Below are 24063 nucleotides of genomic sequence, written 5' to 3'. Positions count from 1 at the left end.
GCCTCTCTGCTTAGCCTGGAAGCAAGCCTGCTGGCTGCTCTCTCTCCCTCCAACCCCAATCTAAGGAGCGGCTAAGCCAGCATCAGGCCAGGGGCCCAAGCAGGTCCTTACTCACCACCAGCACCTGCTGACCCCTCCTCATAATCGGGGCTCCGGGGCTGAGTCCCGGCTGCCCTGTGCACTCAGTGTGCTCCACGCCCCCAATGACAACACACTGATTTTCCTGTGGGGAACGACCCCCTTCTCTCTCAGGCCGTCTGACCAGGAAGGACCCATCTCCAGCTTCCAAGGCTCAGCAGGTGGCCCCAGCCTGGCCCATCAGGCAGGAGTATGGGCTTAGAGAGGGTAGGTGCCCCCAGCTGGTCCTCAGAGTGACGTCCAGTGCCAGGGTAAATGGTGAGATATGCCCCCCTTTCCATTCAACTCCAAACAAGGAGGACGTGAGCCTGGGAGTCACCACACGGGACCCGAGAAGGATTCGAACGGGGCAGAGTCAGAGAGGCCAAACGGGGAGAAAGTAAGGCCGGATGATACCCATTCAAGCCTCTGGATCAACCAGTACCTGAAGCTATATTTACTCAACTTTCAGTTACAACAGCCAACAACGCCCCCCCCCCGCCCCCCTTTTTTTTTTGCTTAAGCTAGTTTGTGTTGGATTAAAGTTTGCCATCAACTGTTACAGTGTCCCCTGTCTGGGCAGAGTTTATCTATGCTCTCCACACAACCCCCCTCACCCCCTGCCCTATGGACAGCCCACTTAAGATGCCTTCCAACAGAGAGCCCCTGTTTCCAAAACTATTTCGGGGACACACGCCTGGGTCTGTTCAGCCTCTCATTCCTGTCCTGAGTGCCGGAGTCAGGAATGCGATCTGATTGGTGTCCTTCATGTCACTGTGCTGGGGAGGACAGAAATAGAACCCGGAGACCGAAGCCTCCCAAACAAGCTGTGCCATGGCTGTGGGATCAGGAGCCCAGCCCCGCGAAGGCCTCAGATTCAGGTGGCTGGGTTGGGAGAGGGCTCGGGGGGTCCTGAGTGGCTGGATCCATAGGGGCCCAGGGCCTCCTCATACCAGACTTGATGGGGAAGAGGGCGAGGATACCAGGGGACCTCAGCAGAGGAGGGAGGGGGTCACAGCTCCCCGCAAACACACACCCAGCCTCCCCTCCACCCACGCGAATCTCAGAACCCCTTCGTTTGGCTGACGGATGCTGCCTGCTCGCGCCTGCTCCCCACAAGACCCAGAGTGCACACAGTGATCCCACGTGCTTGGTTTTCAGACTCACGCCCAGCATCCGCAGGCACATGGGCATCCGCAGGCACCCAGGACAGGAGGGCGGGGACAGCCTGGGTGCTGGAGCAGAGCTCGCCAGTCGTCCTGTCAGGCAGGTGCAATGCCCCGTGTAACAGTCGGTGACCCACATTCTCCAGCAGCAAGTGTCAGAACTCCTTCCCATCAGCGTATTCCCGAAGGAGCCCAGAGGCTCGTCTCGGCCAACCCAGCGGAAGACGAGGCTCTTTTGTTCGCCCGAGATGAGCTTTCCTTCCTGGCTGCTTCCCTAATCAATCTCTCTCAAAATATCTGCAGTGAATCATGTTGTTGGAATAAATATCTGCAGTGAATCATGTTGCTGGGATCATGTTTTCCACTTACAAAGCACTTCCGCATTCATTACCCGACTTACCCGTCTCCCTGTCCTAGAAAGCATGCAGGTGAGGGGCTTATGTCCCCATGTGGCAGAGAAGGAAACTGAGGCCCAGAGAGGTTAAGTGACCCTCTCAAGGTTTCACAGCATGCTAGCAATGGGGTCAAAACTAGAGATTCATCGTTTGGCTTCTAGGCCAAGTTATCAGAACATAAACCCATCATAAGCCAAGCAGCATCTGTATTGTCCAAAGGTAACTGGTATACCCCTTCTAGCATGCTGAGAGAACCATGATTTTGTTTGGGTGACCATGCGCCAGTCCAGTGAGGTGACCTGAGATTTGGGAGGAACTAGTCAATGGCAACTTCTCAATTTCCAGTTACAACAGCCTGATCAACTTCTCAAAATAAGATGGTATAATTGCATCCTCATTTCTTCTTTCTTTCCAGTGTCCAACACACTGTTTCCTAATAACATTTAATTATAGTTTATTTCAACTTGATTTTTGATTCGATTCAACTCAATTCGATTCAGTTCAATAAACCTTTATAAACATCTGTGTTGTACCAGGCCCTGTGCTAGACCCTGGAGGCCCAGAAAGCTCATGGTCTGGAAGGAGAGACAGGCTCAAAGACAACCATTCACAGTGGTATGTAAAGACAGATAAGCCTACAGGCTGCACAAACACTGGGGGTGACTTGGAGCTGGGCAGGAGCACCCCTCAATGGCAGGGAACTAGTGCGGGAGGCCCTGAGAGGGGTGGGGGTCGCTGCCCTCCAGGATCCTCTGCCTGGTGCTTTGGGTATGGCAGGACCTCAACAGATGGTGGTCGAATCCCGAGCAAAATCAACAACTTCGGAATGTCTTTCCTGAGTGTCTGATTCCCACGCCGCATGTGGAGGTAATCGAGCTGACACTGAATCACAGGCTGCTGAGAGCTGGAGGGCTCTTTCCGGACCGGATGCCGCAGCTCTCGCCTGATGTGCGGAGAGCGGGGCCAAATGGGTTAAGTGACTTGCCAAGGTCACTCTCTCTTAAGAGGTGGGACTAAGAAACATTTGGGACTTGAGTCTTTGGAAGGAAAGAAGAGAGGAAACAGGCCCGTGCTGCCCAGCTAGTAAGCGTCAGAGCCGGCGCACGTGCACTGGAGGGTTTGAGTTCAACGCCTGCACAGAGGGAACCGTGTGAGTGTGAGAAAGCAGGCAGGTGTGGGTGCGGCTGAGCAGGAGTGGGTGCAGGTGCTAGGAGCAGGGCGAGTGTGCTGAGTACGGATGTGAGCATGCTGCTGGGTGGAGGCAGGTGGGTGGGAAGGTGTGAGGCAGGCTCGAGGTGGGCTGGGGCTGGGTGAGTGGGCATGTGGCGGGTGTGCACAGGGCTGAGTGAGCAGAGATGAGCATCGACGTGACTGAGTGAAGCTGGAGAGTGAGAGAGAACCCTTTCCCCAGGGGCAGCCGAGTTGGGCGAGCAGTGAGGAGCTCGATCCCGGGGTTCTGCCCCCTTGTGCCCTAACCCCAGCCTGGTCAGGCCTGGCCACCCACCTGTACTGTCATCATAGACCACGGTGGCCGACCGCCACTTGAGGTACTGAACCAGGTCAAGGATGGCGTGGCTGAGAGAGGCGTAGTCAGGGTAGAGGTTCACGTAGAAGGTGTCCTTGTTGTCCAGCGGGTGGTGCTTCCAGCGCAGCTGGATGTGGGGCACCTCCAGGGCATTGCAGATGGACTGGACGGCGTTGGTGCAGGAGCCCTGTGATGGCCCGAAGATCGCCACCACGCCCAGTGCCAGCTGGTCACAGGCTGCAGCAGAGGGAGGGAAGGATGCACAGGGGTCAGTGCTGGGTCTGGTCAGGCAGCTGGGGCCCGGGGTCCCGGGGCCATGGTTTTGATGGTCCCATAAACACATGGGCAAACAGCCCCTGCAGCCCTCTGAGGCTGGATGACTGACACTCTCTCTGAATCTCCGTTTCCTCATCTGGAAACCAGGGTCGCAATTGTGCCGGCCTCACGGCTCATCGGAAGTTGAACAAGCTAATGTCCCTAAGCCCTCAGCACAGAGCTCATGAAATAGAAGTGATGACTTCTGATGTCCTCATCGTCATAGCATCCCCAGCTCTGTATCATGCCCTGTTCTGGGTGGGAACTTGAGAAACAAATAGAAATAAAATACCTCTTTGCGGGTGACGTTTACACTTAAACCTCCTGCCCCGATCTGTTTCTTAAAATCCAACTTGCACATCTCCCCCCTCACTCCACACTGCCATTCGGTTGTCTGTGATGCACTTCAGACCTAATGTGTCCGAAACGCAATCCCTTCTTTTCCTCCTGACCTCTCCCATGTTGGTAAACGGCAATTCCATGGTCCCACCCCGTGCCCTATGTCAAAGACCCTGGCTCTATCCTGACTCTTCTCATACTCTCATATTCCACATCCCAATCCAGCAACAACTCCTGTTGTTTCATCTTTAAAATATATCAGAATCCGACCACTTCTCCCCACTCCTACCCTGATCCCAGCCATCGTCATCTTTCTTTCTTTTTTTTTATTGCTTAAAGTATTACAAAGGGTATTACATATGTGTCCATTTTTTCCCCCCGCCCTTGACAGTCCCTCATCTTTCACTTGGATTCCCGCAGAAGGCCCCTCGCTGGTCCCAGCTTCCTCAGAAACCCGCTCTACCATCTATTCTGCACTCAGCAGCTCGAGGGAGCCTTTCACAACCTGAGCGGATTACATCACTCCTTTGTTCCACTCAGGTAAAAGCCTGTCCTAATGGCGACCAACAAGGCCCTATTTGTTGTAGCTCCTCCCCACCCCTGTCCCCAACATGACCCACTAGTTTTCTGACTTCCTCTCCCATCCTTCCCTCCTATTCTGACAGCACTCAAGCTCACTGGCTCCCGTGATGTTCCTCACACACTCTAAGCACACTCCTGCCTCAGGGCCTTTGCACTTGCTGTCCCTTCTGGCTGGACTGTTCTTCCCTCAGATCCACATGACTCCCTCCCTCCTTTCCTTCAGGTATCTGTGTCTGTGCATCTTAATAGAGAGGCATCACTCCCCAACCCATAATAGCAGTCCCATCCAGCCACAGTCCCTGAACCCCATTCCCTGCTTTACTTATATATTAAAGACACCAGAGGTCTTGTTCATTTGTTGACTTCGTTTCCAACTTGAACATAATAAGTTCCAAGGAGGCAAGGGCTTGATCTATGTTGTTTACTGCTGTACCCACAGTGCTTTAAACGGTGCCTGATCTGAGTAGGTGCTTAACCAACATCTGCTGAGTGAACAAATGCTGAATCCTTGACTTCAAACAGTTCACATTCTTGGGGGAGGCCCAAGGGCTCAGGCAGATCAGACAGCAGATGCTTCTGGGAAGGCCAAACCGCAGTGGGCACAGCACAGCGTGAATTGAGCAGACCCAGGGCAGCTGGGGCTCTGAGGGGGGCGTAGGCTCATACAAGGATTGTGCCTGAAAGACCCATAAAATGAACCTCTCAGGGCCATGGAGTCAGCAGCGGGAGGGGGAAGAGGGGGGCTCCCCAGGAGCCACTGCCCTTTCTTCTGGAAACTGTCCCTATTTTACCTCAGGGCTCCATTGCTTTTTTCACTCCCAACCCATGAGGGGTGGGCTAGGAACTTAGAGCCTAGGCTGACCTCCCCCCGGCCATAGCAATTGGTTTAGAGAATGGTCATGTGACCAGCCAGAGGCAATGGGATGCCATGAGACCTCAGGCACTGGGAAGGGGGCACATGCCCTCTGTAACTGGATCTGGAAGGAGATAAGATCTGGAGCACAGTAGCCACCTTGTACAAAAAAAGTGTGGAGCTCGTTTGTGAACAGAGTCCATGTGGAGATGAGCAAAGCCAAGACAGAGAAAGAAATATGAGCCCTGATCAAGTAGAAGCCTGGAGTTTGGTGACATGAACCAATACATTCTCTTTTTGCTTAAACCTGTTAGGATTTGGTTATTGTCACTTGCAACCAGAAGAGTCCTAACTGAAGAGCATCAGCAAACTCACCAGCCTGTGGCCACGAGAAGGAACTACATGCACATGTATGAACATAAGATGATTGTAGAAGGCAAGACAGAGTACATGGATACTCAGTGGATGCAGATGCATCCTGGCTGCCTCAAGGGCCTCTGGGAATGACCTCTGGCCTTAGGTCCACCCCTAACATCTGTAGGGTCCAGGGACAGAGTACAAATGGAGGCCCATATACCATATGGCTAAATAGTTAAATGTTATAAGCTGACAAACTGTTACATAAAACATGCTCTGCCCCACCCCCAACTTGACAACATGCCTTCATCACAACCTGGAAAGTCAGGATAGAACATCCTGGAAAGTGAGGATGGGGACTTATCATATGCAGTAATGTAGGGAGAGGTGGCACCACCCCCATCCTGTCCCCTTCTGTTTGACCACTTGCTCCCCCTTGTATCATAAGGGACTGTCCACACCTCTCTCATGTCACGATTAGATAGGGTCTACAAATGCAACCATGGCAGCATGGCTCCCTCTCTGTAGGGGCAGCTCAGGAAAGAGGCTCATGCAGGCTACTGGACAGGAAATTCAGGGTTCTGGACACTTGGAGCAAAGATTAAAGGGGCAGGGTACAGGGTCTTAATAGGCAAGTCCCCTTGGTCCCACTGACTCCTATTCTGGGAGGAGATGTTGACCAGAAGAAGACAAGGGCAGCATCTCCAAAGCACAAGCCTTGGGAAAGGGCCCTCTTGCCTGGCCTAAGTGTGGTACCAATGGATCCAGGGATACAAGGTAGTTTCAAACCAATGAGAATGTGTGATCTTTGAGTATTTTCCCTCTCCACTGATGTTCTCCTTCCTCCTTCACTGCTTCCTGGGAATAGGAGATATTACTCTGGTATATAAAGTGTTTATTTTCCCTGAAAATATTTCCCCCTAAGAACACAAGAGAATGCCATTCATGGCTTACGTAAAAGACACTGCACTCTGGGAGGTGGGCTGGTTATTGTTAGCAGTCTGCAGAACTATCTGGAACATGGGACAGGGCAACCCTGTATGGGAAGTAGTGGGGCCTGTACAGAGAGCATTTCCTGTGTCACCAAGACTCCTCTTGGCCAATGCCAAGTTCGGGAGAGGATGCACAGTGGGGCTCCTGGTGCCTTCCTGTGCTCCTATAGCTGTGGGACTGGAGGTCAAATCCCTGTTATTGTCACCCTAGAGCAATACACTTTAGCAGCACTCTGTGTGGTGACTGTGTGAGAGACAAACTCCAGTGATAATAAATGCTTCAAAAATAGGAACTCTGAGTGTGTTGGTAAATTGTTCCTTTGTCCCAAGGAAGCCGATCCTTGACCTGTACTCACTGCCCATTCATGCTGTTCTCCTGCTGTCTCGGTGTGTGGGTGTCTGCTCTCACCACTTAGTCCCCTTAAGAGCAGGTGCTGCCTGGGGGAAGAGACCATGTATGAGCCACGGAGTCTGGAAACCAACATGGAGGAGATGGTGACAGTGAGGAAGTGACAGCTGTCCAGGTCTGGTCACTCCTTCTTGCCCAGCCAGACGGCCTGGGAACCTGATGGAATCTGCAGGTTTCTCTAATGCTCTGCCTCCTGCCTCTGTTTTGAACCTTCTAGCTGTCCTCTGATATCCCTGGCTTCCATTCCATCATCTCCTGTCTCTACTCTTTCTCTTTTCCCTCAAGGACTTTCCGATTGATGACTTAGTCAAATGACTTGTGTGTCTCACTTCCTCTCACTACCACCTCCCAGAATCTGTGTTTTGGATTTCCCCCTTTGATCTAAGTCTTGAGGCAGGAAGGCAAATGCCGCCCTTTCACCCCCACCCTCATCCAGCTCAACCTCTTAGATCATGGCCCCCTGCAGGTCCAAGGTCTGGGTATCCCTGTTTGACTGAGGTAGGGGAGAGTAGACCAACCACAAATTATGATGATGTAGAGGATTGTAAGAGTGATCTTGAAGGAGAATGGATAGATTGGGGTATAGTTATACAATGGATTTTGACACTGATTGTAGTGATACTGGTAAAGGTAACTGTAATGATAGTAATAACAGTGAAGACCATATCGTGGGGCTGTTGCTGATCCTGGTGATGCCATTAATGAGGGTGGAATTAATGGTAACAATGGTGTTGTGACATAATGGTAGGATGATGATGGGATGGATGGTGGTAAATATGTCAATGCCATGACAGTGACTGTGATGATGATGGTAGAAATAATCATGGCGATGTAAACATGGATAAGAGGGAAGGGGATAAAAATATTGATGGTGTTGATAAGATTGGTGATGATTATGTCAATGCCATGACTGTAACTGAAGATGGTGATGGTAAGAAATGATGACGGTAATGTTAGTGAAGATGGGGTTGTTGATGATAGAGATGCTCCTGTCATGGCAGCAATAGTGATGGTGACAGTAGGGGTGGTGATGGAGGTGTTGAGGCTAAGAGTGGAGATGAAACCATTGTTGATGGTGATGACAGTAACTGCTGATGGTGCACTGGTGTTGACAGTGGTGTTGATGTGATGATGACCACACTGGGTTTCATTCTGCCAGAGATATAGTGATTAGATCTCACTATTGGGTGGCAGGAGGCATCAGTTCTGCCTTTCACCTATTTCTCCTCCTTGCTCTTTCTTCACACCGCTTTTCTTGTTCCCTTCATGTTCTTTCCACCCTCTAATAATCTCCCAGTCTGAAAGAACACTGTTTTCTCCAAGGGACCATGGCAGGGGTTATAGCAGCAGCAGCAGCAGCAGTAGCAGCTTTATTTCCAGATGTTTCCAGGGCAGCAGCCAACCCTTGTTCTGGCAGCCCTGTGCACACACTGCAGTAATTACATTATTTGTGGCTTCAATTTTAAATCCATTTTCTGGTCATTTTACAGTAACTCAATGGTTCACAGTCATTGCAGGAGTCCACAGTCTGAATGCACTTCCCCCTCCTCCTTTCCATGGCAATTGTAGTTATAGCAAAAATTATCCCAATCAATTTGTGTCTTAAAAGGAATTGAGCAGCCCAGAGAATAAGTGAAGGCAGAGGAGCCTGGGGAGTGCTGGGTCGATTCCAGGTCCACTCTGGCCGGGTTCGGAAGAAAACACAGACGCTCTCTGGGTTGCAGGCTCAGGCGCCGCCTGGCAGTCACTTATCTTTTAATTCCCCACCAAACATCGAAAAATAAAGACAATAAGTGGAAGTCCCTTTTAATGGGGAAAGGCCTCCTGGGCCTCTGTGGAGGGAAGTACTAATTCGACCAGAGCTGGCAGGGCAGGCGGTGCCAGGCTCCATGCCTCTGCATCTCCGCACCCGCATGGCCTGGGATGGCTGGATCCAGACAGGCACCCCTGCCTAGGGAGAATGAGTTATCACTGGGTTCATTGGAATTAGGCCCAACATCACCCTCCTGGAAGAGGCCTAACGATGCTCCTGAGAATTTAAAAAAGCCAAAGATCAAAGGAAAAATAAAGATCACAGAATAAGGGCTCCCCAAGGGATGGAGGGTGCCCAGTGGGGAGCGTGATCAAACAGCAGGCATGCCTCCATGGTCAGAGTGGTGTTTCCAACCACAGCACGGGTCCATCCTTGGCATATTATCAGAGGGACATAGAGGGCGAATGAAGGCAGAGAGGAGCTATTTGTTTTTTTAAAAATTGAGATAACAACATTATATAGTGAAGTGCATTCATTTTAAGCACGGACTTTTATGGATTTTTACATAGAACTGTACTCATATAACTACTACTTGTATCAAATATAGCACATGTCCAACACGTAAGAAGGTGTTCCCTGCCCTCTTCCGGTTAATACCCTACTACTAGTAGTATACTACTCCCTCCCCCAGAGGTTACCACTGTTTATACACTCAGTTGTGAGGTTCATTCACGACGTTGGGCATAGCAAGAGTTTGTTCTTTTTCTATTGCTGATTCTAATACCTTTGTATAACTATACCCAAAATCTTTCCATTCTCCTGCTCTTGGAGGTCTTTATTTCCCACTTTTGGCTACTATTAATAAAGTGGCTAGGAACATCCTTGCAGGCACACATTTAGCTTCAGTAGATACTTCCACAGAGCCCTCCTGAGCAGCTGAAGCAGTCCTCACTCCCAGCAGCTTGGTGCAGGGAAAAATCACCTCGACCCCTACCTTCCACCAGACGGGAGACATTGATCTGAGGCAGATCACAGAGCTAACCGGGACAGACAAAACCAGAGGGCTTCTCGCAGAGAAACTAGGAGAATGTCTTCCTGACCTTGGGACAGACAGAGACAGAACACAAAAGGCATTAACCATAATGAGAAATATCAATACATTGGACTTCTCTAAATGGAGGACTTTGCTCCTCCAAAGATACTGCTAAGAGAGTGAACAGGCAACGTCATTTGTCATAGATATAGGCAATACACATGTACGTTTAACCAAGGCTCTTATCCAGAATTTATCAAAGACTTGCACAAATCAATAAGACAATGACAGGCAACTGGATTTTTGAAAGTGGTTGAAAGGCTCAAAAAGGCACTCTAGGGACAAAAAGAAATTCCAATGATCTGTTAGCATATGAGAAAATGCCCAACCTCTCTGGTCATCAGGGAAATACAAAACAACACCACAATGAGATGCCTACTATAGAAACCACCCAGAGGCCAAAGTGAAAAGAAAAGTGATTTACCAAGAGTTGGTAAAGATGTGGAGCCAGGTGAGTGCTATCCACCGCCGAGGGAGTGCCTATCGGTGCGGCAACCTGGGAAAGCCGTTGGGCTGTTTGCACATCCTATGGCCTCACACTTCCAATCCTAGGTGCACATCCGACAAAAAGTGTGCACACTGGTACACCAAGAGACACCTACGGTGCTATTCTACGGCCACAAATGGAAACAACTCAAATGCCCAACAGTTATTTTTTTATTTTGAAAAACTGGGGTATATTCGTATAATGGAATGCTATGCAACACTGAAGAACAATAGGTTCAACAAAAGATTCAACAACAGATGAATCTCACAGATATGTCATAGGGTGAAAGAAGCAAGACTCAAAAAAGATTCTATGTATGTCAAGGTCAAAACTAGGCAAAACTAGTGCGTGGGAGCAGAAGTCTGAGCAATGGTACTAAGTACAGCAGTGAAAAGGCAAAGGGCAGAATAGATGGATAATCACACACACTCACATGCACACGCACACGCACACGCACACACACCCCAGGGCTCAGAATTGTGAAAGAAAAGTCCAGAGTGTTATAAGATAGAAGTGGGAGAGCTGACCTTATCTGGGGGCAAGAGAAGGGTTGCCCTAAGGCCCAGAGGTTTGAGAGAAGGATGAGCTAGCTAGACAAAGGGAAGTGCAGAGGTGGGACTTATAAGGGAAAGGGAATTACAAGCAGAGGGCATAGCATGTGCAAAAGCCCTGAGGTGGGAGGAAGCCTGGCACCTGCAGATGGCAGGTATGGCTAGAACCCAGAGGCCGAGCTAGCGAGTAGTATGGATGTGGCTGGAAGGTCATGTTGGAGCTAGACTGCACATGCCCATATGGGCTCCAATGATGACTAAGATCACACAACTAATATCACAAATCCAGGCAGTCTGGCTGCAAGCCCATGCCTCTCTGCTCTTGTATGCTGAAATGTTTACCCACAATGGTGCTTTGTGGGTAAACAGAGCCAGCAGCAGATAGCTTTGGCAAATCTGCTCCTGGGAACTCAGGAAACCTTCATTAGCGACTGGGAATCCATTAGAAAGACCAAGGGTGCCCTGTAGATGGGCCTAAATTTTCCCAAGATATACGGATGATGTTGTCCCTAAGCTCAACTGACAGAGTTCTTGCTCAAACTCCCATTTCCTGTTCTCACGCCATTCATTCATTGATTCACTTGATGATCATTTCATTGAGCACTAACTACACACCAGGCTTTCAGTTGCCAGGGCTATATTGGTTAAAAAGAGGAAGCCTTCCCTTCATGTTGTTGGAGAGAAAGGAAAAGACATTAAACACACACAATTATTTAACTATTAATTGTGATAATAGCCTTGAAGAAGAAAAGCAAGGGGCTATGATAGTGTATTATAGGAAGGATGACCTATTCTATCCTGGGGATGAGAGTCCTTAGACCTAAGATTTTAAAATGAAGTTCCATGGAACTCAAGGGTTCTATGGAAATTATTTCCAGGGTTATCTAAGCCTTTAAGTTAAACTTCAATTAAATATGTATATGGACCATATTTTTAAACACAGTAACAAGAGAGCATACTTGTATACTCAAATGTGCCACACTGGAAACTGCTATTTCATTCAGGTATTGATAAGTTACCTTTTTCCCCCTGGAATAAAATTCTCCAGTCTCTTCTGTGCAGTGATTGAAGTTTACTGTAAATGTCTCACTGATGAAGAAGAATGATGCCCAATAGTAAAATTCTTTTTTTTTTAAAATTCAGGTGTAGGAAAAGCTGATTGAATTTACTACCACCTGTTTTTATGAATTACAATTTTCTTGTTATTTTGTAGCCCAAACAAAATATGAAAACATTGAATGCTGAGGTCAATGTCATCCATAGCCTCTGGGGTCAAATTGTTGAAGTCATAGAAGCAGATTTGCTGTTTTTAGTAAGTCTTTTTATGGCAAATAAATGTTGCATATTTTAACTTATACATATTCTGTTTTATATGCATTTCAATTTTTTATATTCTGGGTAGAAGTTCAATGAAATAAAGACAAGTTTGAAAATGTCTTCAGTTTAGAGGTGTCATTGAGACCTGGGCTGCCCTCCATACTGCTAGCTCCTCAGCCCCATCTCAGGCCCACCCCTTCACCCCTCATACTCTACCCCCCGCATGCTCCCATGGCCCTCATTCCCTCCTGGCCCCTGACAGTGGCATGGGAACTCCTGACGGACAACCTACTGTCCCTGGGGTGACTCATCCTGAAGTGAACTGGGACTGATACAGGTCTCGAAGCCGGATGGGAAAAGGATCTAAGCCTCAAGCCCATCCAAAACTTTGGAGTATTTTCAGCACCTTGGACAGCAAACGCCCACCCTGCTCAGGCAGGGAAGAGAGCAGACAGGGCAGCACACTCACCCTTCTTGGTGGCTTCAAAGCTATCGTGGAAGTGAATCCTCTGGATGTCATAGGTCAAGGTAGTGTTGGGCAGCAGAGTCCGGTTCCTGTTGATGATGTTGGCAGAAAATCGAAAGGCATGCTCCTTGGCATTCATGACCTGGGCGTTGGGACCGTCTGCATACTCAAAGATTCCTCCTGCAAGAGATAAGTAAAATTGAATGTATGTGCTGGGGAAGGAAAGGGTGCTACTAAAAATGCTTGACTTCAGAAAGTTTTATGGACAAGCTCCCCCCTCCCAAGTGTTCAATAACATCCTAGATAATTCCCATGTACAGAAATTGTGCTGGAGCATAAGAAATATGAAAATCCTCCTAGTTCATTTCACTCAGCTAGCAAACTCCTGATAACAGAGACTGACAAACAGAGCCAAAATAAAATCACCAACTTATTAATATTGCTATGAAAATTCTCAATAGAGTGCTAGCAAGTAGAATCTACCAGAATATTACAAGGATGACATACCATGACCATGCAGAGTTATATTCCAGGAATGTAAGTGTGCTTCAATATAAAGAAATCTATGAATGTCATTCCATCACATCAATAGTTTACAGGAAACAAAAGTATGACCAACTCACAAAACACAGGAAGGCATTTGGTAAAACCCAATACTTACTGCTGTTATGAATGCTTAATCAACTAGCACACGGAAGGATAATTCCTTGAAGCATCTTTAGTTCAAATCAGTTTTTAATATCTCACAAATGGTGAAACACTGAAGACATTCTCATTAAAGAAAAAAAGGGGGAGGGGAAGAATTCACACTACACCATTAATCAATGAAATAAGAGAGAAAAAGAATTTAGAAGCATACCTCTTTGAAAGAAAATTTTTTTTATTTGAAAATGATATATATGCCTTCCTTAAATAAAAACCTTAAAATAATCCCTAAGCATAAAAACTAGTAGGAAATAGAAGATGATTCCATTTAAAGAACCAGTTAGCACAAATTAAGTGTTTCTTTATATAAGCAACAACCAGTATGTAAACAATGGCAAAATAATATCCTTTACAATATTAACAAAATATTAAATAACTAACAACAAACCACATAATAAGTGTGTAATCCCTAGTAATAGAAATGAGAAAAACACCGTAAGTGAGAGAGATAAAAGTAGACTTAAATGAGGAGGCATGTCATGTTCCTGGATATTTAGATTCAAGAGTAGAGGTGTCAGTTTTCTCCAAATTAGATTTTCAGTTTAATTCAATTCCAACTAGAATCATAGAAGGATATTTCTTTTACTTGACAAAGTGACTCTAAAATGCATCTGGAAGACTAAACAGGCGATAACGGTCTAAAAAGAGATGAGAGGTGACTTGCACCACCAGATTTAAAATGTATCATAAAGCCAAAATAATTAAAACTATGTCCTTCCTTATGGTACATGAAAACACAGATAGATCAACAGAATGAGATAAAAAGTGCCTAGAAAGAGATTCAAGTAGAGATAAGCATATAAGATATAATAAAGGTGGCTATTTCCAATTAGTAGGTAAAAGATGAATTATTCAGGAATTGTACTGAGACAATTATTCAATGATTAGGAAGAAATTTAAGTTAGATTCTAATCTTAAGCCACATATCAAAGTAAGTTCCAGATGGATTAAAGATTAAAGAGCAAGAAAGTAATGGAAGGAAGGAGATTTTGTTCTTTGTGCTTTTCTATATTTTCCAAATAAAACTTTAGTTTTGTTCCTTTATTCATTTTAAAAATAAACTTTATTGAGGTATTATTTAAGAAATCCCACACAATTCACCTCATGCTAAATGCACAGTGATGTTTAGAAAATGTGCTGAGTTTTGTGACCATCACTTCAACCCAGTCTCTGAACATTTCCATCACCCCAAAGCTCCCTCGTGCCCACTTACACTCCATCATTGCTTTCACCCCCGACCCCGGCAACCACTGATTTACTTTCTGCCTCTAGAGATTTGTCTTTACTGGGCATTTCATATAAATGGAACGATGCTAGAATAATGCAATTTGTGGTCTTCTGCATCTGGCTTCTTTCACCCAGCATCATGCTTTTGAGATTTATCTTTGTTGCAGCACGTGTAAGCTCTCCATTCCTTTTTGTTGGTAAGTAATATTACTTCCTATGGGTCTACCACATTTTATTTACCCATTCACCACCAGTGGATGGGTATTTGGGTTGTTTCAATCATTTTGAAAAAATTTTGTAAATAGTGAATGTTTTAAAAAGTGGACAAATAAATCCGCCTCTCTCCGCCCACCTCGCACTCCCCGGTATTCCAGCAGGCTCACAATTCATAGCGCAGTGTCTCTGAATGTGAGTGTGGGTGGGTGTTCACAAGCAAACCGAACACAGGAATAAAACAAGAAGAATGCATCCCCAAACGTGAAGAAGGTAGGATTATGGGTGACTTTAATTTCCTTCTCTGTGTTTTTCTATATTTTCCTAGAGTACTGCAGTGAACACGTGTTCTAGTTCTTGTCAGAAAAGCGATCATGTGATTGTGTATATGTGTTGCAAGGACAATAAATGATCAAAATACATTATAACTTATTTCTAGGGATATAAATTTAGCAAAAGTTAGAGATGCATTAACACATTTATGTATAAAGATAATCTTGGCATAATATTGGAAAAACACTAACAACTTAATGTTCAAAAGTAGGAGGTCACTCAATATGTGAAAACTTTCCCATATGGCTGAACACCTTGCAGGCATCAATAGTCAGGGGATAAGAGATCAAGATGGATACGTGGCTAATGCCTGTATTTGCTGCCTCCCACAACCACATCAAAATTACATCTAAAATACAGAACAACCATCATCCAGAATCGCCAGAAAGCTGGCTGAATGGAAGTCCTACAATTAGAAAAGTAAAGAAAAAGCACACTGAGACTGGTAGCAGGTGCAGAGGCGAGGACAGGCTGGTCCAGCACCCACGTGTGCTGCTTGTTTAATCAGGAGGGAGACCATCTCTGCAGAGGCCGCCCAGAAGAGCAAGGGATCCCAGTCCTACACCAGACCCCCAGCCCAGGATCCCAGAGCTGGGAAAAGAAGTCCTTATGGTCAGTAAGAACTATGGGCTGTAAAAACCAGTGGGGATTGGGGCTCAGAGACACAGAGGCTGCTGGAGACACAGTTGTTCCTCTTAAAAGGCTGGCACACAAACTGAACTTACAAGCTCCAGCTTCCTCGGAGCTCCAGTGCTGGGTGAAGCTCTGGGGGACCCAGACACATACAAGGAGGAACTGGACTGTCTGGCATTGCAGGGCAGGAACTTGGGGGCTGCTTTCTTCCAGTGGAGGTGCTCACAGTGGTCATTGTTCCTATGCTGGGATCTCCCCAGTTGCAGGGCTGACTGGCAGCCATTTCTATTTGCTTTGCCCTGAAGATTCCCTGAGACCCCGCCCCATCCAATTTATAACCCCACCCAAGCTGAGTGCAGCAGCTTTTGCATATGAATAGCCTGTCCTTGCTCAAGCTAAAACCTGTCAAACAAGCTGAAGCTGGTTTGGTTTGGTATCAATAAAAGGCCCAAGACCAGGCACCAGCACTAGCCTGCCTTGCTTCACAGCTGGGCCTCGTCTGGGCACTTTCAAACCCAATACAAAGAGGAGGAATCTACAGATCTCTCTGTAGCTGCTGGGTGACCCCAGGCAGTGGCTGACTTTGCACCTTCCTGGAGACCCAAGATCAGTGTACCCAGTGGTCAGTGTAGGACCATACCAGATTATCCATAAGTGACACACTCAAGGGGAAGACTCAGTGAGCACAAAAACCTCACTGAAGCAAGTCATGCTCCATAAAGGTGTCTTCTGCACAGCAGCTCTCCCACTGTAGTCACAGCTGGTCCCCATAGCCAATTGGCCTGGAGGTCAATTCCTCCCAGTGACACCAACAGCAATCAAGGCTCAACTACAACAAGACTGTGCACACAGTCCACAAAGGGGTGTACCTAGAATGTCCACCTCAGGTGATTGGGGAGGCTGAGCCAATGGGCCCTATAGGACACCCACTACACCAGGCCACTTTATCAACTCAAGGAGACTTAGCAGCTCTACCCAATACATAGAAACAAACAGAGGGAAACAGCCAAAATGCAGAGACAAAGAAACATGTTATAAATGAAAGAAAGGGGAGAAAGTAAATTACTGGATAGAGTTCAAACCCACAGTTATAAGCAAACTCAAGGAGACTTAGCAGCTAGCCAATACATAGAAACAAACACAGGGAAGCAGCCAAAATGCAGAGACAAAGAAACATGTCACAAATGAAAGAAATGGAAGAAAGCAAAATACTGGATATAGAGTTCAAAACCACAGTTATAAGGTTACTCAAGAATCTTCTAGAAATCCCCCCAAAATAGAAAAGGACTAGTCAGAAATTAAGCATACACTGACTGAAATAGAGAATAATATACAGGGATTCAATAGTAGACCAGAGGATCCTGAGAATCAACTCAATGGTTTGAAATGTGAGGAAGCAAAAAACACCCAACCAGAAGAGCAAAAAGATAAAAGAATCCAAAAATATGAAGACAGTGTAAGGAGCCTCTGGGACAACTTCAAGCGTACCAACATCCGAATTATGGGGGTGCCAAAAGGAGAGAGAGAGCAAGATATTGAAAACCTATTTGAAGAAATAATGACAGAAAACTTCCTTACCTGGTGAAAGAAATAGACTTACATGTCCAGGAAGCATAGAGAACCCCAAACAAGAGGAACCCAAAGATTACCACACCAAGACACGTTATAATTAAAATGCCAAGGGCTAAAGACAAAGAGAGAATCTTAAAAGCAGCAAGAGAAAAGCAGTTAGTTACCTACAAGGGAGTGCCTATACAACTGTCAGCTGATTTCTCAGCAGAAACTATGCAAGCCAGAAGGGAGTGGCAAGAAATATTCAAAGTGATGAATAGCAAAGACCTACAACCAAGATTACTCTACCAAGAAAAGGTATCATTTAGAATTGAAGGTCAGATAAAGAGCTTCACAGACAAGAAAAAGCTAAAGGGGTTCATCAAACCAGTATTATAAAAAATGTTGAAGGGTATTCTTTAAGAAGAAGAGGAAGAAGAAGAAGATAAAAATTATGAACAACAAAGTGGCAACAAATACATATCTATCAACAATTAAATCTAAAAATCAAATGAGTAAAATTTCAGAATAAACTGGTGAATGGAATAAAATCAGGGGCATGGAAATGGCACAGACTGGCGATTTTCAGAGGGAAGGGAGTGTGTGTTGTGGGGGTGGGCAGGAAGAAATTAGACAAAGATCTTATAAGCATGTATGCATTACCTGTGGACACAGACAATTGGTTAGCGAGGGCCTGGGGCAGGGTGGGAACTGGGCGGAGGGGAACTATGGGGGGAAAAAAAAGGGACATCTGTAATAATCTCAACAATAAAGATTAAATGAAATAAAATGAAATAGTCAGGGGACAGGATGGCTTGATATGGTGTCTGGGATGTGTTTCTAAGTAATATCGGGTGCAAAGGGGGTGTGGGTCTGGCAGGTTGAGTCGTGGGTTGCTGGGGCTGGGTGGTGGTTTCCACAGGGATTGATTACACCATTCTCCCTCAGTGTATCTGACAGATACCCTCCACATTCTACTAGGTTTGCTCTTGAAAATCTAGTAGAAACTAGACAGAGAGCTCATGATGGGGCACATCTGCAAACGTAGAAACAGGTACAACCCTCCCCTACACCAGCAGTGAACAGTGAGAAATTACAAGAAAAAAGAGATCCTATTCACAACAGCAACAGCAAAAAAATAATAAGTTCACAATAAATGTGCAATTCCTATATCATCAAAACCACAAAACTTTACGGGGGAATATAAATGAAGACTTGAATAAATGGGGAGACATAACTTTCTCCTGGAAGGGAAGGCTCAATATTGTAAAGATGTCAGTTCTCCTCAAATTAATTTATAAATTTAATGGAATTCCAATTAAAATCAAAAAGGGCATGCAGAAGGGCATACACTAAAATGTTAACAGAGGTTCTTTCTAGAAAGGAAAAGATAATGGATTGCTTCTCTTGGTGCTTCCCCCCACCCCAAGTCCTCTGCATTGAGTGATAGCTTTGGCAATAAGGAAAAAAGCTTTAAAAGATGCTCTTAACGAATACCTAATAACATAGGAAATGCCCATCCCCTCTCTCTCTCCCCCCATCCTCAAGCAACAAAATCATATTACAGTGTGATAGCTATTTATCAAACCAAAAGCACATGTTTATATTATAGAAAAAAGACTAGAAGGATTTGTATCAGCATGTTACCAGTGAGTATTTCTGGGTAGAAGGGGTTTATGGATACTTTTAATCTTGCTTTTTTGCATTTTCTTGATATTTCCAAGTAATTTACAATAAATAATGTATTATTTGTTTACTTTAAAATGTAGAAACTAAAGAAGAGAGCCTGGGGAGAGGTCTCTGGTCGTTACAGATCCCATTCCCAAATGAGGGTCAAAGGTTGTGGGACAAGGCCATTTCCTAGGGCTTGACACCTTCTTCCTGGCTTCTCACACCTTGGTAGGTGGGCAGGAGAGGAGAGAGAGGGGCTAATGTCTCACAATGGTGATGGCATGTCTCAACCACTGACACCCAAGCCCAGGCTCAGTCTCAGAAAACAATTCAGTTCCATGAACACCCACCGATCTCTGCCATGCTAAGCTGTCTGTGGGAGCTGGGATACCATGAGAAGTCAGCACAGGGGCCCTGCTCTCACGGAGGGCTCATCCAACAGTAACCAGCAGATGAGTGCTGCCATAGTGAAGAACGAGGTTCCCAGCTCTGGCTCCAGGGGCAGCCATGCCTCAGTTCAAATCCTAGTTACAGCTACTGATATTACTTGATCTCTCGAGACTCAGTTTCTCCATCTGTAAAATGGGGTGCATACTTCAACGGTTTGATTTTTGCAAGGAAGCAAGGAAACTGTAACTAAATGCATAGCACACAGTGAGGAATTCTTACAGGGGGAGAGAGGCAATGCTGTCTAGAAAAACAAAATCAATTTTGAGTTTCCACATTCTAGGCCAGGGTTGACAAACTTTTTCTGTAATTTACCAAATAGCAAATATTTTGGCTTTGTGGGCCACATGGTCTACTCAGCTCTGCCACTGTAGCATATAAATAGCGATAGACAATATGTAAACAAACGGGTGTGACTTGGTTTCAATAAAACTTTATTTACACAAACAGGTGATGAACAGTTTTGGCAATCTATACACATGTGCTGTCATTTGTGCCCATTTTAGGGGAAGGGCAGCCTTTATCTCTGAGGTAAAAGCACCTTAGGGCCTGGATGGAGAAGATATGACTATGATAGTCCTAAATTGCTGTGTGAAAAAGACAGATGAGATGCTGAGTTTCTGAATGGGGAGGATGGGAGAGTAGGGCCTAAGAGAAAGGGACTAGGTATGAAGAGGGCTCAATAAAGGGAAAAAGAGGAGGAGAAAATAACCCAGGCCCAAAGGCAGGTAAGCTTGGTAAGAACTCCTCTGTGGCTGGACTGGGCCGTGTGAGCTATCACGCTTGGTGCTCAGCTTTCGTTAGCCAGCACTGTGCTGTCTCCTCCCTCCCTGACAGGACCGGCGTTTAAGAAAATCTGCTGTAGAAAACTGACACCAGCTTGTGCTCTTTGGGGAAAGTGAAGGAAGGTGGGCAGTGTGCCCAGCCCAGGATGAATCAGGGCAGAAAGAGGACAGGGCAGGAGGTAGAATGAGAGAAGAGATGGAAAATTCAGTAGAGAAGGAAGTGATCAGGAGCAACTGGAAGGCCTGGAGCATCCCAGAGGCGGGAGAGATGCAGTCTGAATGTCCTGGGACACCCAGGCAGCAGATATTTGGTAAAGCATAGAGTTCAGAGATAGTGGGTTCTGGATGCAGACCTGGGTTTGAGTCTTGGTTCCAGTCATTCATAGACTGCTCTGTTTTCTAGAGAATTGTTCTGAGTTGAAGGAAGCTACCTTGCCAGAGGTTACACCACTCACCTCTGCCCTAGGGGCAGTCTGCAGCCAATGACTGAGTAATACTGGAGCTCAAAAGGGTGGTCCCCTTGCTTCAAGGTGGGGATCATTCTGTGGCATCTATGCTTCTGTGCCCCTTACAACACCCTTGACCTTGATATCACCTGAGGACACATCCTTGCCCCCAGTCCTGTTGCCTTCCCCATCCTGCTGTGCTCACTCCCCTGCTCTTTTTCCTAAAGAATGCTCTTCCTCTCTATCAACTCCATGCATCCAAATCCCTACCTTAGGCTCTGTATCTAGAGGTCCTGTCCTAAGACTGGGATGACATTACTTTTGGGGGGGGGGTGACATGGAGAGGAGGTGTTACAATCATAATTAGTTGGTGCTTTTGAAGGAAGAGCAGGGGGAACTAAACCGCATCCTAATATATAAAGACCCTGGGTCGTAACGACCGAAGCTCCACCAACCGGAAGTCAGTCCTGCAGTCAGTCCTGCATTCAGTCCTGCAGGCGTGGTGCCCCAGCACTGACTACTGAGGGGGCTGCGAATCAGGGCCAGAGAGAGGCCTGAAGAGAGAAGCAGGGACTGATCCATTGCCTCTGTGGCAGCTTTTGATCAGCACTTGCCTCTCTCTTTCTCCCCTAGTCTGGCCAGCAGCCTGGCCTCCATTAAGTGTTGATCAGGTCAGCAGGCAGAGCTGGTTAGAGGCAATCAGGCCGGCAGGCAGAGGTGGTTAGGGGCGATCAGGCAGGTGAGTGGTTAGGAGCCAGTGGTCCCAGATTGCGAGATGGTGCAGCCTGGGCTGAGGGAACCCCACCTCCGTGCATAAATTTCGTGCACTGGGCCACTAGTCCATTGATAAACCATCAAGGATTCTTCCTTCTACCCTCTTCCTTCTGGGTCCTCTGGCCCCCACTCTTTTTTGTGGAAGGGGTTTCAGAAGCTCAGGGTCTGATGGCTTGGATTCTGACTCAAACTCTGCTTCATGGAAGAAAGGCTGCTCTGGGTCTTGGCTTCTGGATAGAGCAACCCGCTCTGCTTAGAGGCAGCTCCCCCATTCAATTGGCTCCTCTCCATTCTCTCCCTTCCCATACATTCCTCATGATCGGTATTTAAAGAGGCTAATAAGTAGGTTGGCACTGTTGATTAATGCATAATCTTAATCATGATTGCATAGTGTAATTGGCATTAATTTGAAGAGCCAGTTCATTATGAAAATAATTTCCACTGCTTTCTGCTTTAATAAAATGGAGCAGAGACACCAGGGCTGCTGAGGAAATGGGACAGGTTGTGTGTGTGCGTGTGTGTCTGTGTGTGTGTGTGTGTGTGTGAGATGGATCCCAGAGATGTAATCAGGGGTGGAGCCCGGCGCTACTGGGACATTTCCTCAAACAAAATCCCGAGTGGAAGCCCAATGGGTAGAGCCAACAACAACAACAACAACAACAACAACAACAACTGATCATGTGTCAGGGATGCCGCTGAATGCTCTCTACTCACAAGAACCTCTACAGCCACATCAGAGAGAAACGATCATTGCCCCATTTTACGTAAGAGAAAACTAAGGCCAGGGAAGCCAAGGATGTCGTTAAAACTACCAACTGGCCCATCCTCTTCTGCAACCAAAGCCAGCTTGCTAGAGTCAATACATTTTCAGGAATTTTGAAAGCCCGGTATTAAAATATCGGTGCTTGAAATCTGCCACACTGAGAGTATTTTCACCACAGAGATAAGCAGATGCTACAAATGAGGGCTTTTCCCCTGAAGCCCACGTTCACCAGCCCACCCCTGCCCAAGCCCATTTCCACCGGATGGGCTCTCAGAGAGTAGATGCCACCGTTCCTAAGAAGGCTCGTAGACCCTCCCCCCCAACCCCCTTACTGAGCACAACAGGAAGGCCACTGCTCAAACCCAACCTCATCCACCGACAGTGGAACTCAGGCCGGGGTCGGGGAAGCAGGAACAGAACTGGCTGTGCCAACTGGGACCAACTTTCTTCTTACTCCTTCTACTAAGTCACGTTGTCATGTTTTGAGAACACTCTGAATACACTATGCATAAATGCCCATCTTTCTAAGATTGCTCTTTTTATATCTCCGGAAATGTGTCCAAATGGTGGGATTTCCTTGCTTCCCAGGTGAGCATGCGACGGTGGCTGTGTTAAGCTGAATGTGATCTCAAAAACCAGGACGGGAGGGTTGTCACTGCCGCTCTGCCACACCTCATCATTCAGGGCCAGGATCCTGGAGACAGCCCCCCTGCCCCCCCAATCCTCTGGGCAGACGGCCCTAGAAGTCCCCCAAGGCACAGGTTCTAGGGCAGATGGAGTGGAAGGCTTAGTCCCTTGCTTAAGCCCAAGACCTCATGACTGTGGAGGGCTGGTCTGAGTCTGTTGAGATTGTTCTTCCTCTTGAACAACTTTGTGCTCTTCTTGAATTGGGCCCCGGCAAAGCAGTTGGGTTGGCCCAGCTGTGAGGTCAGTGAGCCCAGGAGACTCAGGCAGGGCCTCATCATGCCACCACCGTCTGTCTGGCAGCCACGGCCCAGGAGACACTTACATTCCCAGCACCAGGCCCAGACACTGTCTTTTCTCTGGGGTCTGAGCATGCTCTTTCCTTTCTAGGCTGCTTTGTTCTTCTTCTGAAGTTTCTAAGGTTTCACAGAGATTAATTGAGACGCTGATCAGTGAGATTATTGCTAACAGCCTCTTCCCGGGGTCACCGCCCTGTCTGTTCTGATCAGGGTTCTCTCTTCTCCTGCCAGGGCCCTGAGGCTCCGTGCAGCCCATGGGTGGGAAGAGCCAGGCTCTGCTCCCTGCTGCACCTGGGCCAGCCCGTCTGGAGCCCTAGCGGGGCCTCGAGCTTGCCTTCTGGGCCTCTCTGGGCCCTTGTGTCAGCAGGCAAAGGAGTAGGGACACATTGGCTGGCTTTCCCCACGAGGCACAGGAGGTGGATTCTGAGGGAGAGCAGTGCCCAGCAGAAAAGGTCACGGGCTTTCTGGGGTCATGGGCAAGGGAAGGGAGGGGCGACAAGGAGTCTATGCGTTCGCTCGTTCATCCATCCACCCATTCCCCAAGCAGTTTATAGGCTACAACTGGGTACAAGGCTCTATGCAGGGCACTGGGTGAGTCTGAGAGGCATCAGACATATGCCAGCCCTTCAGGAGCTCCTAGCTTGGAAGAGGAGAGAGAGGAGGGGAGGGGCACGAATAAAAACACTACAGGGGTAAAAACTCTCCACGTGTAAGAACAGCAGGGGAGACTCCGAGAGTAGAAGGTAGTGGTGTCTTCATGGAGGAGGCAGCATCTGAGGGGTGCAGAGAGTAAGGCAGCCAGTGGGGAGGGAGGG

General features: G+C 47.1%; 1 protein-coding gene across 2 annotated transcripts in view; it reads right to left on the bottom strand.

The window, feature by feature from the left end:
• GRIK3 (glutamate ionotropic receptor kainate type subunit 3) overlaps window positions 1-24063 on the bottom strand; it is a 196611-nt gene that overhangs the window by 62613 nt on the left and 109935 nt on the right. For both annotated transcript variants that reach the window (XR_001516150.1, XM_015572874.1), the window contains exons 2-3: window positions 12721-12897; window positions 3183-3440 (exon numbers count right to left, since the gene is read on the bottom strand). Coding sequence is in view for 1 of the 2 variants with exons in the window: in XM_015572874.1 (XP_015428360.1) it covers window positions 3183-3440; window positions 12721-12897 (435 nt within the window). In the remaining variant the exon portion in view is untranslated. The remainder of the gene's footprint in view (window positions 1-3182; window positions 3441-12720; window positions 12898-24063) is intronic.

The sequence above is a fragment of the Myotis davidii genome, unplaced genomic scaffold (genome assembly GCF_000327345.1).
Source record: "Myotis davidii unplaced genomic scaffold, ASM32734v1 scaffold88, whole genome shotgun sequence".
NCBI lineage: Eukaryota > Metazoa > Chordata > Mammalia > Chiroptera > Vespertilionidae > Myotis > Myotis davidii.
This window is presented reverse-complemented; position numbering and strand designations above follow the sequence as displayed.